Source organism: Habropoda laboriosa, unplaced genomic scaffold, assembly GCF_001263275.1.
Source record: "Habropoda laboriosa isolate 0110345459 unplaced genomic scaffold, ASM126327v1 scaffold295, whole genome shotgun sequence".
Lineage (NCBI taxonomy): Eukaryota > Metazoa > Arthropoda > Insecta > Hymenoptera > Apidae > Habropoda > Habropoda laboriosa.
This window is the reverse complement of record NW_017100429.1, coordinates 224,977-239,689: the sequence shown is the minus strand read 5'-3', so window position 1 is coordinate 239,689 and position 14,713 is coordinate 224,977. Positions and strand designations below refer to the sequence as shown.

The 14,713-nt window shown below is 40.3% G+C and overlaps 2 protein-coding genes across 4 annotated transcripts in view; one reads left to right on the top strand and one right to left on the bottom strand.

Annotated features, from left to right (window-relative positions):
* The window catches only part of LOC108575649 (calcium-binding mitochondrial carrier protein Aralar1), a 17,110-nt gene extending 13,575 nt beyond the window's left edge, over window positions 1-3,535 (bottom strand). Inside the window, exon 1 of one of the 3 annotated variants that reach the window (XM_017938494.1) lies at window positions 3,320-3,535. In XM_017938494.1, the coding sequence (XP_017793983.1) occupies window positions 3,320-3,361 (42 nt within the window). In that variant the 5' untranslated portion in view covers window positions 3,362-3,535. The remainder of the gene's footprint in view (window positions 1-3,319) is intronic. The other 2 variants (XM_017938490.1, XM_017938489.1) reach the window with 2 other exon arrangements.
* A 513-nt stretch (window positions 3,536-4,048) lies between these two features.
* LOC108575731 (dnaJ homolog subfamily B member 6-like) overlaps window positions 4,049-14,713 on the top strand; it is a 12,148-nt gene continuing 1,483 nt past the window's right edge. The window contains exons 1-6 of the mRNA XM_017938614.1: window positions 4,049-4,138; window positions 4,431-4,687; window positions 11,120-11,228; window positions 11,614-11,723; window positions 13,275-13,445; window positions 13,628-13,892. Of these exons, the coding sequence (XP_017794103.1) occupies window positions 11,164-11,228; window positions 11,614-11,723; window positions 13,275-13,445; window positions 13,628-13,892 (611 nt within the window). The 5' untranslated portion in view covers window positions 4,049-4,138; window positions 4,431-4,687; window positions 11,120-11,163. The remainder of the gene's footprint in view (window positions 4,139-4,430; window positions 4,688-11,119; window positions 11,229-11,613; window positions 11,724-13,274; window positions 13,446-13,627; window positions 13,893-14,713) is intronic.

The window sequence follows — 14,713 nt, the reverse complement described above, 5'->3', positions numbered from 1 at the left end:
GTCCTACGGTTTTTGCGCAACTCTATTCGCGCAAATTTATGCGCAGCTCGGAATTAGCACGGCCTGAAAATCTCGAGTCGCTGTATTTTCGGTCCTCGGACCGCTCTAGTAAAATCCACGGGGCTTTCGTAAGCCTCTAAAGGCTATTGACATCGTGCTTATAGTTGTCTCGCGAAATAGAAAAAAAAATAATATCATAAACGGAAATTCTGCGATTTCAATGAAACGCCTACGTTTATATCCTAGAATGTAACGAAGCGCTATCAGATTACATCTGTAAGCAAATAAATGTAGGAATGGGTGTACATTCTTATCTACACAGTGCACCACACCCGAATAGGAAAGGTACAATTGCCATTAAGTAGTCACCTTTTTAAAAACGAGTCTTATCTCTTTATCGACTACGTTACAATTATTCTTATCAGAATGTTTAACCTCGTTATATAATTACCTGATACGATCGAGAGCATCGTATCGACTGTCGATTATCGGTTGGTAGCTCAATAATTGCCGATCGGATTACACATTGAAGCTAAAACGAAAATCGATATAGCTGACTACGTTACCAGAAAAGAAATCGATTCGTTTGTCCAGTCGAAACTGGACTCTCTATCTTATCTGGCGAAAAAATTCGCCTTGCGCAGAAAATGGTTGCAGCAACACGGTTTATGGAACCAATAATTCATCCACCAAATGGTTCAGTCGCGATTATTCGACATACATATATATATATATATAGGTTATGTGTTAAAAATTGACGATTCATGTTGATAATTCGAATGATTACCAAAACTGTCGACGTAATATTCGAATAATCGTAATCACGCGCAAACACCGACTATCGATGTTTACTGAAACTATCGATGCATCGATAAACATGGTCTTCGTGTTTTTCGAGAACGATATCTAATTTTACGCTGTTTTAGGCTGGCCAAACAAATATTTTGTAACACGAGTTTTGATGGAGTGGCTAGAAGGTCATGGTTTAAATCGCTTGCGAAATAATGCGCCTTTAGCCTTCACTGACCGACTTTTTAGAGATTCAAGCTTAAAGTTCGTGCGTAGCCCGCAGGAAGTAAGCCTCGATCCCTTTCACGTTCCCCTTTTTCGATACTAATGACAAAAAAAAAAAAAAAAAAAAACTTGTACAAAGTGACTCGTGACGTGCGCGATTGGTAATGACAAAATATCAATCTGCTGCAACATGACGCTCTGGTAAGTAAATTGTCGCTGGCTTGTTATTCCGCGATAAACGCGAGCGTTGCAAAATCGGGGACACTCGATAAAAAAGCTTCGCTGGGGGCTCGATAAACGAAGCAGACAACGAACACGTTTTCAAATAATAAATGATGCTCGGCGTAACTCGAGAACGTACCTACGACGAAAAAGAAGCTAGCTACAGCGATAAATATACTCAAGAGAACGAACGTGCCGCATTGCAACAGACGACCCGTTTTCCTCTTATTATTATTGTTATTATTATTAGTATTATTATTGTTATTACTATTATTATCACAGTCGAGTTGCCTGATACGCTCGATACTTCCAAAATATTTGTCGTGGAATATTTATCATAAATGTTCCCTTCTAAACGCCAATTAATCAACTTTCTGTATTCCTACGGCAAACAGCACTAACCAAACCTGAAAATTAAATTCGTTAAGCCGTCGAATCGATACTGGTTTCCACCGGTTCTTATCGCACTTCGGGTCACATGAATCATCGATAATAATCATGGTGGTAAAAATGACAAATAAAGGCAATTTACGGCAAGTCGTTTCCAACGAGACTCGGTCTGTCTGGTATGAAATAAACTTGTACCGCGTCAAAAATTTTATTCAGTTTGTTCATTTGTGAAAAAGTATGAATTTTCGGTGTAACTATAGCGAACGGAATATCGCGTTCGTGGTCGTGAAGATAAGCAATTCGTTTCAATTTACGGATGCATTGAATAATAGAGGCATTAAATTCCTTGAGGGGGGCCTATTGCAGGAAAAACAAAATGGCGTAGAAACTTATATATATATATTATTTGCGTCGTAACCATTGATTAATCGATACATTAAAAATGTATCGATTGATCGAAGGGCTAATGTATCGAAATATCGATATACATATATCTATTAATCGGAACAAACCGATATGTCGATAAATCGAAATAAATAGTTATAACGATGTTCGTAAACAAGAATCAAAAAACGGAATTAGCAAAAACTGACCGAATATTTTTATCAGTAGAGAAGAAATAAAGTTTTAACAATCTGTCCAAGTTCCATGTATATTTCTTTTATTAGCAAAAGATGCACGTTTCACGAGACATCTCCACCAGCGTTCGAAAATGGGATTTGAAATTACGACACGGAAGGATTAGCGCGCTCATCACGGTCAAGGCGATCGTAAGTAGTAGCTGTGTACCGTTTGATTTGGATCGAACGTCTGTATTCCCCACGCTCGTTCCTGTGTCTCTAAAAATAGGACACACTTTCAGCGATTTTCGCGACAACTTATGTAACTTATGCGCCAAAATTCCGATTAACCCTTTTTTCGGCATTTTTTATATCCCCTGGCTACCCCCTTCCCTCTCCCTTCCATAATGTCTCAAGGATATGCGATTATCTACCGCAGTGCAGCGTAAGGACACTCCAGACCACTCTTACGTGACTACTTCGAAACTAGCAAAAGTTTTCTCGAAACTTTTACTCGAGATATCGCTCCGTGCGATAAAACAGCAGTAAAACCGCGAGAAAGTGGCGTCTCCTAATTCCTATTCGAATGTTACTTAACATGCTTAATATTAACATTTCGAATTTCATTGAATACTCGTCTCTTTTTCTATCAGGTATAGATTCGAAATTCCATTGGTTATACCGCTACCGGATCCCTTCTCCCGTGACAGGCCAAGACAGGATGGCAACAATCATCGTTATCCGGTGTCATCACGTGGGCGGGGTTACGTTCTGCGGGTACCGAAGAAAAGGGTTCGCGTAAAAGCGCAGGGGAAGGGGCAAAGATATCGAGATCGAGAGTGAGGGTTGCGGCTCAAGTCCCGGTGACCTCGAAAACGAGACGGCCTCGCGGCCGGAGACTTCAAGATCGATAGCCGCACCGCCATTCGTGGACACGTCCAACCCGATGCAGATGTCACTCGGCCAGTACCGCTTCCGTCTCTGCGGCAGGGCTCGGCGAAAAAGCGAGTTAACCACTGCTCAATCGTTCGAATGATCAAAAAAGCAGGTGAACGCGCAAAAAGGGCCTCGATTTCCACCTCGAGCGTCACGAGACGGAGTACGCGGTGAAAAGATCGGCAAAACTTACCCACCTCTTGGCAGGATGCTCGAACGAGAAGCGAGTCCATCAACATTCCCAGCAGGAAGCGTTACCTCGATCGTCCCTGCACGAGTTCGCAGCAAATCAGACAAATATTAGTCTCCCTTAGGGCAAAAGAGGGCAGTTTCTTTATTCTCTGGATATCGAAAGTATTTCGAACAACCGGCGTTCGACGACACACTCTCACATACACACAATCACACACCGAACCACAAACACCGGAACCCCGACACCGAACTTCTTCACCGTCAATGTAGCCAAGTAGTCGCGACGCGCTCTACAAAACGCTCACCTGCTCTTTGAAAACACTTGGCAAAGCGGAAGCTGCCATGCTACTGCGCGGTAACCAATCAGCTAGCGCCATCTCGCCGGTAAGCATAACACTGATAGCCCACCACTGGCGACGCCATTGTCGATTAAATTCCCGCCAATTTTCGACTTCCGTGTTTCATTATCGATCGAACTACTAAAGCAGTCCAAATGACTATATATTTGACAAAAAGTTACTAAAGAATTTACAGCAATACAGTTTCTAAAATTGCCCACAATTTTCCTTGAAAAATATAAATCGATTCATAATTGATTTCATAATTTTAGTAGAAACAAATATAGGTTAACTGTTAGTAGACCTAGTATTAAATGAAATACTTATCTAGTGTTTTAAATGTTTCACTTGCATACCCTTGTCGTTATCTGTGGTTGCTATTTAAATTTCAATGAGACACTTTGATAACTGTTAAGGGATTAAAATAAAAGCTTTTCCAACGTTCAGAATTAGTTTTATCTGAGATTTAGATCGCTGTGTGCCAGGGTGAGTATTCGAATTCAAAACGCATTTGTGTATTACGTTGCAAGAAACGCCTTAAATTCTTTTCGATACGTTTATCGCTTTTAAATACCATAAGTCCGATTTTAATGACTATTTCGTAAAGGATCATAATCGATTCTCGTTCTTTATTAAAAATTTCGATAAATTGCATCACATGTTGGTACGCATACGCAGCTAATGCACAAATATAATAAATTCCAAAAACTGGATAATGAAGAAAAATCTTTTTGCTTCGAGTAAATTCTGATCGTTAGTGTTAAAATTTAATTATCAGATCGATAAACGACGTGCGACGAAAAGGCGGGCACATAACGAGCTCTAGAAAAATCGAAAGGACCGGCCATATTGGATATCGACCTTTGCTTGCGCCAACTTCACGCGGCAGTTGCACTTCTTTACGTTTTCGGGAGATTGTCGCTTCTCATCCACTGTGTGTCTGCACCTCAGCCCAAAGGAAAACAATAATTCGCTTCTACACGGAAAATTCATTGTTGAGCGGGTAAGGTGAGGAAGAAGCTGCAGCCGCTTCTGGTAAGTTATTTGCACCGTGTTTTTTACCCTGAAAATTAATACTTCCACCATCTTGAAACTACGTCGTCGAGAGGATCTTTTCCAACGTTAAAATTTTCGAGAACTACACGCTGCTTTGTATTATTTTGTCAATCTTATCGCGTGATTCGATTCTATTGCGATTAGAATTTTTCCACGTACTGTGACAACGCATTTTTCGATACCATCGTATAGTGAATGTTGTGGGCCCTTGGCATCTTGGTCGAGAAAAGCTACTCGTGTCATTTACAGTCGATAGTAACCCAACGTTACTTGATAACAGATAAGCGTTGAATCATCGTTGGAAATTCGCGGAAACTAGCGTCTATCGCAACTTGAAAATAGTAACTGGAATCCTTAGCAACGGACATTACGACTCTTTTTTGATTTTCGTCCCTTGACGACGACTTTTTCTTGGAATGAAATATTCCACGAGTTAAAGCATGAATTTTTTGTGAAACATTACTGTAAGTTTAATTTCTTACTAATTTATTGTATCAGTCAAATTTTGAAGTTGTTCTGATACATTTAGCTAATTGTCAGTTTGTTACTAACCCAATTACAGTACGTCTATGAAATTGCTAATGTCATTTTGTTAGGTTGCACAATATTGTTCAATGAAATGAGAATAGGTTATAATATGGGGGTCATTGATCTTCATTGTCTTCCAATTGTCAGTAGTTTTTTCTTAGCATTTTAACGTATGATGAGATATTTCTAGTTTCATTGAAATGTGTTATTATTAAATTCAAATGCGAAGATACTATTTTAAGCTCAGGACAAGCAACTCAACTTCTATTTTGTACTATCTATAATTCTATTCTATCAAACATTCCATTCTATTGCTTATACATATGTACAAAATTTAAAACATCTATCAAAACTTCTCATCAGAATGGACCAACATATATTTTCTATAGTTGTTCTCACAATGTTTAACATGAAATGACTAAGAAATTCAAGAAATGATCAAGAAAATCCACAGAGAATCAGGAAATACACCTTCTAAGAAGAAAGTGAACTGATTCAATCATATGTATATATTTATATATATATATGTATATGTATCTACATGAATAATTAATTGCAACTGACATTATTAACGAGAAGAATTGCTTCTACTGTATTTTAAATTGCCCAAACAATGCAACCAGTCATTTTTGTATTAAATTAAGCTTCACATAGTGAAGAGGAACAGGAACTAACCACCACATGGAGCAATTATAGCATACTGTGTCAATTATCAAGAAGTTCCTCATCAACTGCAAAGACAATCACCGGCGCGCGCTGCGTTGTCCTAGACCCTTTCATTGGCCTTTTAACCGACATTTTCTAGCCGCGACCTAGCGCAACATGTGTTGCGTACCCTACCAGATGAAAGTCTCGAACGATCCTACAGATAAGAAGACACAAAATGCCACTTTTAATGGACCCGGTTACGCAATATCACGTAACGTGTGGTGCACTGCTATCGAAGCTGCCAGTACTGTCTCGGTATATTTATATAGTATCCGAAGATAAATCGATGGGCCAGAAATAGACATTATAGTGCATGTGGAATGGCAGTCTGAGGGAAATCAGGTGAAATTTCACTGATTATTTTCAAAATTCTAACTAAGTAGACGTGATATATCGCTCGTCGAACGTTTTCAGCCGCAGGATTGCTCACTCGACGCCAATGGGAGACAAAGGATGGCTCAGATCGTCTTTCAGCCAGAGAACCAACACACTAGAGATCCTTTTTCCTCTATACGTTGCTCGCGCTGCCCGAATATGTAAAACTGACGTCACAGCTCCTCGGGAGAGCGCAAAAGGACGCCCACCGCGTCCCTTCTCCCTCTCTTCTTCGCGCCGCAATATCCCGTGCTTCATTGTACTTTCCATGGAAAACAATTTTTTTTATTTCCGTTAAGATCTAGTTGTCGTGTTTCATTCATCTTTTTTCGACGGGAGAGAAGGAGTTGGATATTCATTCAGTTATAATTTTTAGTTGATTTTCCATCAGATTAAAAGCAGTTACACTGCCATGCATATTTTATGAAATGTCTTCCAAAGATTCTTTTCATACTGAGGAATCAACGTTCGTTTAAGATACCTTTAAGGAAGATATTTCTAAAAGTAGTGGGGAGGATGGTTCTTCAATGACCTTGAAACATCAACTGAATTTAAAATGACTGTAGAAGTTCATTTCTACCGATAATAGGATGAATTATCGATTGCCCGGTGGTCAATTTTCAATGGTGAAATCATTCATGTAACTTCTGGTGTTGAGTTTCCATTTTTTAATTGATGTTTAACGACTTATCGAGAGAGATATTTTTCTAATGGATATACGTGCGTCGTTTACCTGGTGTGGCTCTGTTAAACGAGCGGTATCTAACAAACGGAAGTGTCACGCTCGCGATACGTGTGCACTCGCGCATAATCGTCACGCGCATTTTCTGCGGGGGCACGTAGCATTTCAGGCAAATATATTGCCTGAGATACTCCTTCGTTCACGTAGAAATGGGCCACGTGGTGTTAGCATAACTTACATTAGTCAGCTGAGCTCTTTGGTAAATATGAACGAATCGATCATTATCGTTTCACAAATGTTTGTTTCTTAGTGTCCCCTTGAAGAATTTCCACGGTGTAAATATTAAAAAAAAAAAACTAGGCTCCAACTGTGGCATCTCTTTATTCATTCACTTCTCTCTGGGGTCTTCTTGAGGAATTTTGCCAACACAAATATTTCAAGAGTCAAAAGTTCCATTCTAGTCTTAGTTTGAACTTTAAAATAGATTTACACAGTATGAATATTTGAAAATTCAACAAATGCCATGTTATTTTATTTCACTTTGTAATTATTGAATTTTCAAGTTATTTCACAAAATTGTAGAAAAGGAGTGCAAATCGTTGCTCCAAACGAGAGAGTGATTTACAACGAGCGTCAGAGCAACGAGTACGTCTTGTATCCGATCTTTCCATTCTTGGAGTAGTGCCCGGATCGTTTCTCGACTCCGGCGATTATGTTTGGCCGAATGTCAAGACCAAAACTGTCGCGTGGCGATCATTAACCATCGACCGTTACCAGACAATCAGTTTTATCGAAGGTTCATCAAGAGATATCTCCTAAATTACCAAAAAGCAATGAATAATATTAAAAAGTATTCCAGATCATCATTGGAATCATGTTAAAGTGAAAATGCAAGATTTGAAAGTCGGTGGAGCAGCAGAATGTTCTTCAGCATATTTTTTTGGATGAGCTCAAGGCTTCTTCTCAGAGAACAAGTTTTTGGATAAGCTGTTGAAGGGTTCTAGGTTCTATCCTTGATAAGGCCGGTAGCCTTCCCCAGTAGCGTTACGGACACAATAGGCATCCGAAACATTCGGAATTGCACGTTACGTAAGCCAGTCAAGTCCAGTTCTCTCGCCGGTGAATTTTAAATATCGAAGACCCGTTTTCAGCCGCGTTCCTCGCACAGCTGAATCGCCAGAGCCGCCCTCTTGACTGGACTACTTTTCCGTACTGCACGGTCACTAGGGGTATAGCTTCAAAGTGGACGTCCAATGAAACCGGAAAATTCCATTAACGTCGCTGTCTTTCTTGGAAGAGGCCTCTCGACTCTCCCGGGACGATTTTCCAGTGATTGCAACCCGAGAAATCTTGTGGAGGGTATCGTTGGATGAGCTAAATTGATTACTCGGGTCATAGAAAAAATTCTGATGGAATGACAAGGTTTCTGGACGCTGTAGAATGACCTCAAAGTGTCACAAGAAGGGCTGAATAAATTTTTCAAACTATTCCACTGACACTGATTGAATAATAAGATGTCAGGCGCTGGAAAATCCTTCGAAATACTATCAGAATTGGTGAATTCATCTTTTTTAATGAATTTCAATTGAATTGATAAAATACTCCATATGGCGAGATGAGTCACGTTGATTTTTCAGAATATTCCATCAACTCTGATTGAGCAACAAGATTTCTGGAGGTGGGAGAATCTTTGAAAGTATCGTTAAATTAGCTGAACGAATTTTTTATAATATTTTCTAACGACTCAGAAACTGTGGAGATACTCTAGAATATTATCAGACAGATCCGATTGACTTTTCAGAGTATCTTAATGGCTCTGATGCAGGATATAATTATCATGTAAGGACAATAGCTGAAGTGGAAGGGTGTTCCTCGCTACAAACGCTTGGAAAGACGCCCACGACGACACACGTTGCGATGACTGTTCACGTTGTTTTACCTGCGACGCTTGTTCGACGTGTAGGCAGGCCAAAATCACCTCCGAAACCGGTGTGACTCATGCATTTCGCGATTCTCCCGTGAACCAGCAGATTTATTATAAACTACAGGACGCTTCCTAATTCGCGGACTATCTGACATCACAAATTCAACATTAAAAACCGAATGTTCATTTGATTTTATTAAAAAATTACACAGAATGCCAGTTAGATCGCTTGAAAACAGTCTAAAAAACAGTTTGTTCAAGTTTTAGGCGAGATGATAGAAGATTTATACGGATGGAAAGATAGGAAGCAACCTGTACAGGAAGGCCTCGGTCCAACGTCCTCGACCTGATCGCGGAGGTGGCGTCCACGATCGCGTATGGACATGAAACGCGGTCCACCTGGCGTGCTGAATGAATTCCTGCTCACCTACTAACACACTCCAACGATTTCACTTGAACACTCCAACTAGAAACGCCAGTTACTCTCTTATGACACACGTTAAAATGAATTGTCTTGAAAATACCAGAAATTTATAGAAGAAGAAGATGATGCTTCTTGAGGATCTCTTCACTTCTTTAAACTGATTTTTATGAATTTTTAAACAATCCACTTTGAAACTTGCTCCCTTTCAAAAAGTTCATCTCCGAAACCGGTACACCTTTATTTGAGAATCTCTCAAGAACTGGCTTCTAAAATGGCACATCTTTATACACGCTTCTCCGAACACCTTTTTGGATCGTTGTGATCAACAGATTGTTTTGGTGTGCGTGATTCAGTGCGTTCTATAGCCTCCTATTGACGATTGAAGCGATGGAACGAGCAGAATGCAAGCAGACTGCTTTTTCTTGCCCATTGCCACGAAGGTGGGGAGGGGGGAAGGGGATGAGCCGTGAAGTGGGATAACGTAATGACCTCCACCTCCGTATTTCCAACTATTTTCGATACACGTCTCGGCTAACTTTAGCGTTTTCGTTAGCCGTTCAGTCTTTGACTTTGAGCCCTCAGTTTTCCACCGAGCACATTCTCGCGCGCTCCTATCTCTCTCTCTCTCTCTCTCTGAACTTCCTGTGTGCGAAATATTCTCGTGCCTCGATTTCTATTTAAGCTTTCCCGACTATTTATTGTTGAGGATGCTCGGTGCACGTGGCACAAGTCTCAGCGTGGTTCAATAGTGGCGTGAAAGATGAAAATGTCCAAGAGTGACTGTGTGTAAGTTGAAGATCAATCTGAAGGGATTATTTGGAAGAAAAAAAAAGGAAAGAAAGAAAAAATACGGAAGACAGGAGTGGTTTAAGATAGCTCGAATAGAGGATTTTCTTTCGTGTCACGCAGTCCCTAAGCCATTTATATAATGCTGGCCGAGTATTTAGAAGACACCAGGCAAAATTAACCCGGTGGAAATATGTTTACGCGTTCACTGGAATACTACATAGTACGTGTGGACTATTTTCGAAGGCTGCCGTGTATTTTTCGCCGGCGTTTTCAAGCTGTCGCCGCTCTGAATGGAATGCATTCCAACCATTCCTTAGACCCCGTGCAATCCTCTCAAACTAATTTTCAAGAACATTCGCGTTTCCTTTTCCCGTTCACTTCGATTCTCGTGAAACCCGATTGGCCAGAAAACGAGACGGAAGATCAAAGAATTAACTCTTGAGCGCTCTTTGGAGCTCTCCAAAAGGATATCGCGTCAATTGAACGCTTTTCAGACGCCTCTACGGGGCAACAGGTGGTCGGAAGTCTCTTTGAGTTCCACTGAAAATCAGCTTCAGTGTCGGCCTGACAAGGACTGTTTCTGCCCGTGAAACGGCTATTACAATTCAATTAGTGCCTGACAGCTAACTACGCTTGCTTGAGGACACTTTTACACGCTGTTTTCTCATCCAGTTTCACGAATCGTACTCCAATAGAAGTTTTTAATACTTGAAAGAGATTCTAAAAGTGGTAGTAGGTCTTTCATCGAGAAAATCAACGTTAAGAAATCTTCTAGAATTAGTGGCCAGGTTATTAAGTCTTTGAAAGACCTAGTAACCTCTGTCAGACGTTTACAGCCTGTTGTACTATGAGTTTTCGCTTGTGATGTTGAGAGAAACTAGACTGCAAGAACGAAACTGAGATAGCTGCATTTTTCCCGTGTTCCCGTGCTTGCCAATTGGCCTGTTAATTACTATAATAGTTCCTTGCATTGTTCTACAGGTGGTTGCCTAAGTTCTGACACCCGAGCGCGAGCACTGTGAACGATGGTCGACTACTACAAGGTACTAGGAGTGCAACGGACCGCCACCGGCCGGGACATCAAAAAAGCGTAAGTAATTGCTCCACTTGGACCAAGAAGATGCAGTAGTTTCAATGGAGAAAGTTGTGAAACAACGTTTAAATAAAAAAAAAGTGTTACAGTGTTCAATCTCCACTCAGTCTTTTATTCCAGTCATCTAATTTGTGTGAGTGAATATAATTATTAATCTGTTGTTATATGTGGGGTATTGTACATTGAAAATAAGATAAATTACTTGTTTATCGTTGGTGCTGTTTTATTTTGCAAACATTCAGTTGGTATTGGGTGGAGGAGGATTGAATGAATGACTTTTTATTTCCACTCCACTGAGGCAGCTGGCTCTGATCCAAAATTCTGCGAGTTCTCTCAAGACCCTTCCTCTGTACCTGCAATTAAACATGGAATTATTTCACAGATATAGAAAATTGGCACTGAGATGGCATCCAGACAAGAATATGGACAACCTGGAGGAAGCGAACAAGAGATTCAAAGAGATATCTGAAGCATACGAAGTGCTAAGTGATGGTAAGCTTCAACCTCTCTTCAAGCTGTCATATCATTGATTCTGAGGACTCAGTGTTTAAAATGATGAAAGGTCCAACCAACAAGGATTTTCGGAGTCGTTTTTCTGAACGACGAGTCTAATTATAATCTCTTGTCACTCTGCGGCTTCAATTAATCGACGAAACGGCGCTAGCTAGAGCTTCAGTAACGAATACAGAGCGTCGCGATGCCAACGGGAGACGAATGACAGCAGCTCCTGCTTGTCAGCAAAGCCGAATTTCGCATGAGCCTTCTCTTTCGAGCGGTCTCCAACTAGTACGACTTATTCTGGGAGCCAACTGTTCGATCTAGAACGAATCGATCGTCCTTTATGAATGACTGTTTCATAACCAGTACTCGATACTACCAAATAAACGGAGCTGCGAGAGTCAGTTATTATAACAACTTAGAAGTTGTATTCTTCATACCTGTAAAGCAACTATGCTAATTTTACAATATAATTTTAGATAGAAAAATAGATCTCGCAGCTTCAAAACTTTATTTCGTGAGTTTCTATTATATTTTTGTGTTCTTATTATATTGTTGTTATCTTTAAACATTGTTGAAACTGAAAAGTCGAGTCTGGCTTGTGAACAGAGCAACACTATAGCCGAAGCATCGCTGCCATAATCTGCGAACGGTGTCGTGTAGACGAAAATGGGGCATGTGAAAGAGAAATTCAATCAGAAATGTTTGTTTCCGGACGATCTCTCGTGACCGTGCTCGACGTCCAGATGCGAAGAGACGAACCTACGACCAACGATTGTATCAGAGAGCGTCCTCGAGGCCTGGCCGTGGATTCACCTACCGGAGTTTCTTTGACTCTCCTTTCCAGCGATATTTCGGTACCACTTAAGAGAAAAAAGACTTTGAGAGTGGCCAAACGTTTTCACATCTTTCTTTTCTGTTTTTTCGTTTTCTCTTACCTTTTAATCGATTTTGTTTTATGACCTTTTATCGAGACGTAGCAAAACAAACATTTGCCGGTGAAAGAATCTCATCGAACAACATATATCTAATCCCTCATTCGCATTCAGAATTCAATTCATAGGATTCAGGAGTTTCTGACAGAGTTCTCTGATCAGTTTCTCTGCGAGTCTTCCTGGAAAGCTCGAAAGATACTTTTTTCTCTTTATACGAGCCACCGTACAAACGCAGATAATATTGCCTGTATCTTACCGCATTTCTAACCACTTGCCATTGCTCGACTGACAAGTATGGGAGAACAACCAACTGTAGACCTTCTGATGACTATTTCACTAACCAACTAACGAAGAATCTCTGATTTATTGATATTAATTGGAAGTTGGTCCTTTAAGAATGGTCCGGATTCAGGTTTTTCTCTCTTCATTGATTTGCTGTTGCGGTGGACGACCTTCGATTGACGTTAGAATCATCCTGCGTATTCTACTAACCTGACAAGCCTTGCAGTACTTGCTTCTTGGAATTTGGAGCAAATAAAGCTAAATGATCTGCATTCATTGTCTGTTCTATGATCAGCAGTAACCATTCCTCGTCTTGTTTGCTTTCTAGAGAAGAAAAAGAGGGTCTATGATCAGTTTGGAAAGGAGGGACTTCAGATGCCAGGTGAAAAGACGGGATACGAAGATGAACTTGACTTAGCCTTTGCTTTTGTCTTCAGAGATCCTGAGACAGTATTTAGGGAATTCTTTTCTGGTTTACCGTTCGAGGAAATGTTCCCTAGTAAGTAAACCTATCGGTGTGGTCCAGTGATCAGTGAAATTATTACTCCAATCAATTTATATCCAGAGACATGAGAAACCTTGTCCATTGTTGTTTAAGTGATTAATCTAATAATAGTTGTTCGAAAGGCTCCTCCAAAGAATATGATGTGATTAATCTTGTGCTAATTCTCCCTCGAAAAGAACCCACTGCATGCCGAGGCAACAGGCATGGCCAACCAGGTAACAATCTAAGCAGATCCGTGTTCGGCACGCTCGGTGTTGCTTTCGGTTTCCGACCGTTCAGCGACTTGTTCGAATGTACGACAGGGTTCACCTCGTTCAACACGTCCGCGAGCTTCGGTGGAAACAACGGCGGTGGCTTCGACGGAAACAGCGGCGGTGGCAATGTCAAAAAAACAAGCACCTCGACCCGGTTCATCAACGGCAAAAAGATCACCACCAAGAAGTAAGGATTGTTTTCTTCATCCGCCATAATGTTCATTATGTAACGTGAATTCATAACGCATGTTTATAATTCATCTATAGTATAATATATGTTAAGGAAAAATTAACACATTATACTTTATCGATAATGTAGGTAGAACACACATAGACAATCTACACGCGTCATCCGAAAAGTAATGCACAAATGCGTATAAATGAGAAAAAATTTATTTAATTTCAAAATGTTTTTACAGCCTTTCAATATAATCTCCTTGATGGTCTATAATTGCTTGCCAGCGTTTGAAAATGTCTTGGATACCAGTTAATTCGTTCTTAAAGTTGAGCTCTCTAATACGCCGGCTCATGGCCTCCAAATCAGAATAACGATTACTCTGCATGGGTTCCTTGAGTTTTGAGAACAGATCGTAGTCGGGGGCACTCACATCAGGGAAGCGTTTATCGATGTTTTTCCAATAAAGTGATCATTGACGCTACCAAATGTGAGCAGATATTATCGTACAGAATCAATACTTCTGCATCAAGCATTTCTCTTCGCAGTTTTCGAATTTGTGGACGTAACTTACAAGGAACTTCGGTAACCCGAAATGTTCGATTTTTTTGAAACTTTGTGGGTTTGTAGGGGACCTTAAGAGAAGTATCGAGCAATTTTTTTGGCCCACTTTCGGTTCTTCGGGGTGAAAACAGCCCTTGAATGAAGATAAGTGTTACCCTATTTCCCTGTATATCTTTAAAACTATAGTAGATATAAAAAAATGTTTATAATAAAAATTAAATGGCTTTTTATGCCTTCTAAGTCTGTGCTATTAAATTAATAAAAATTCT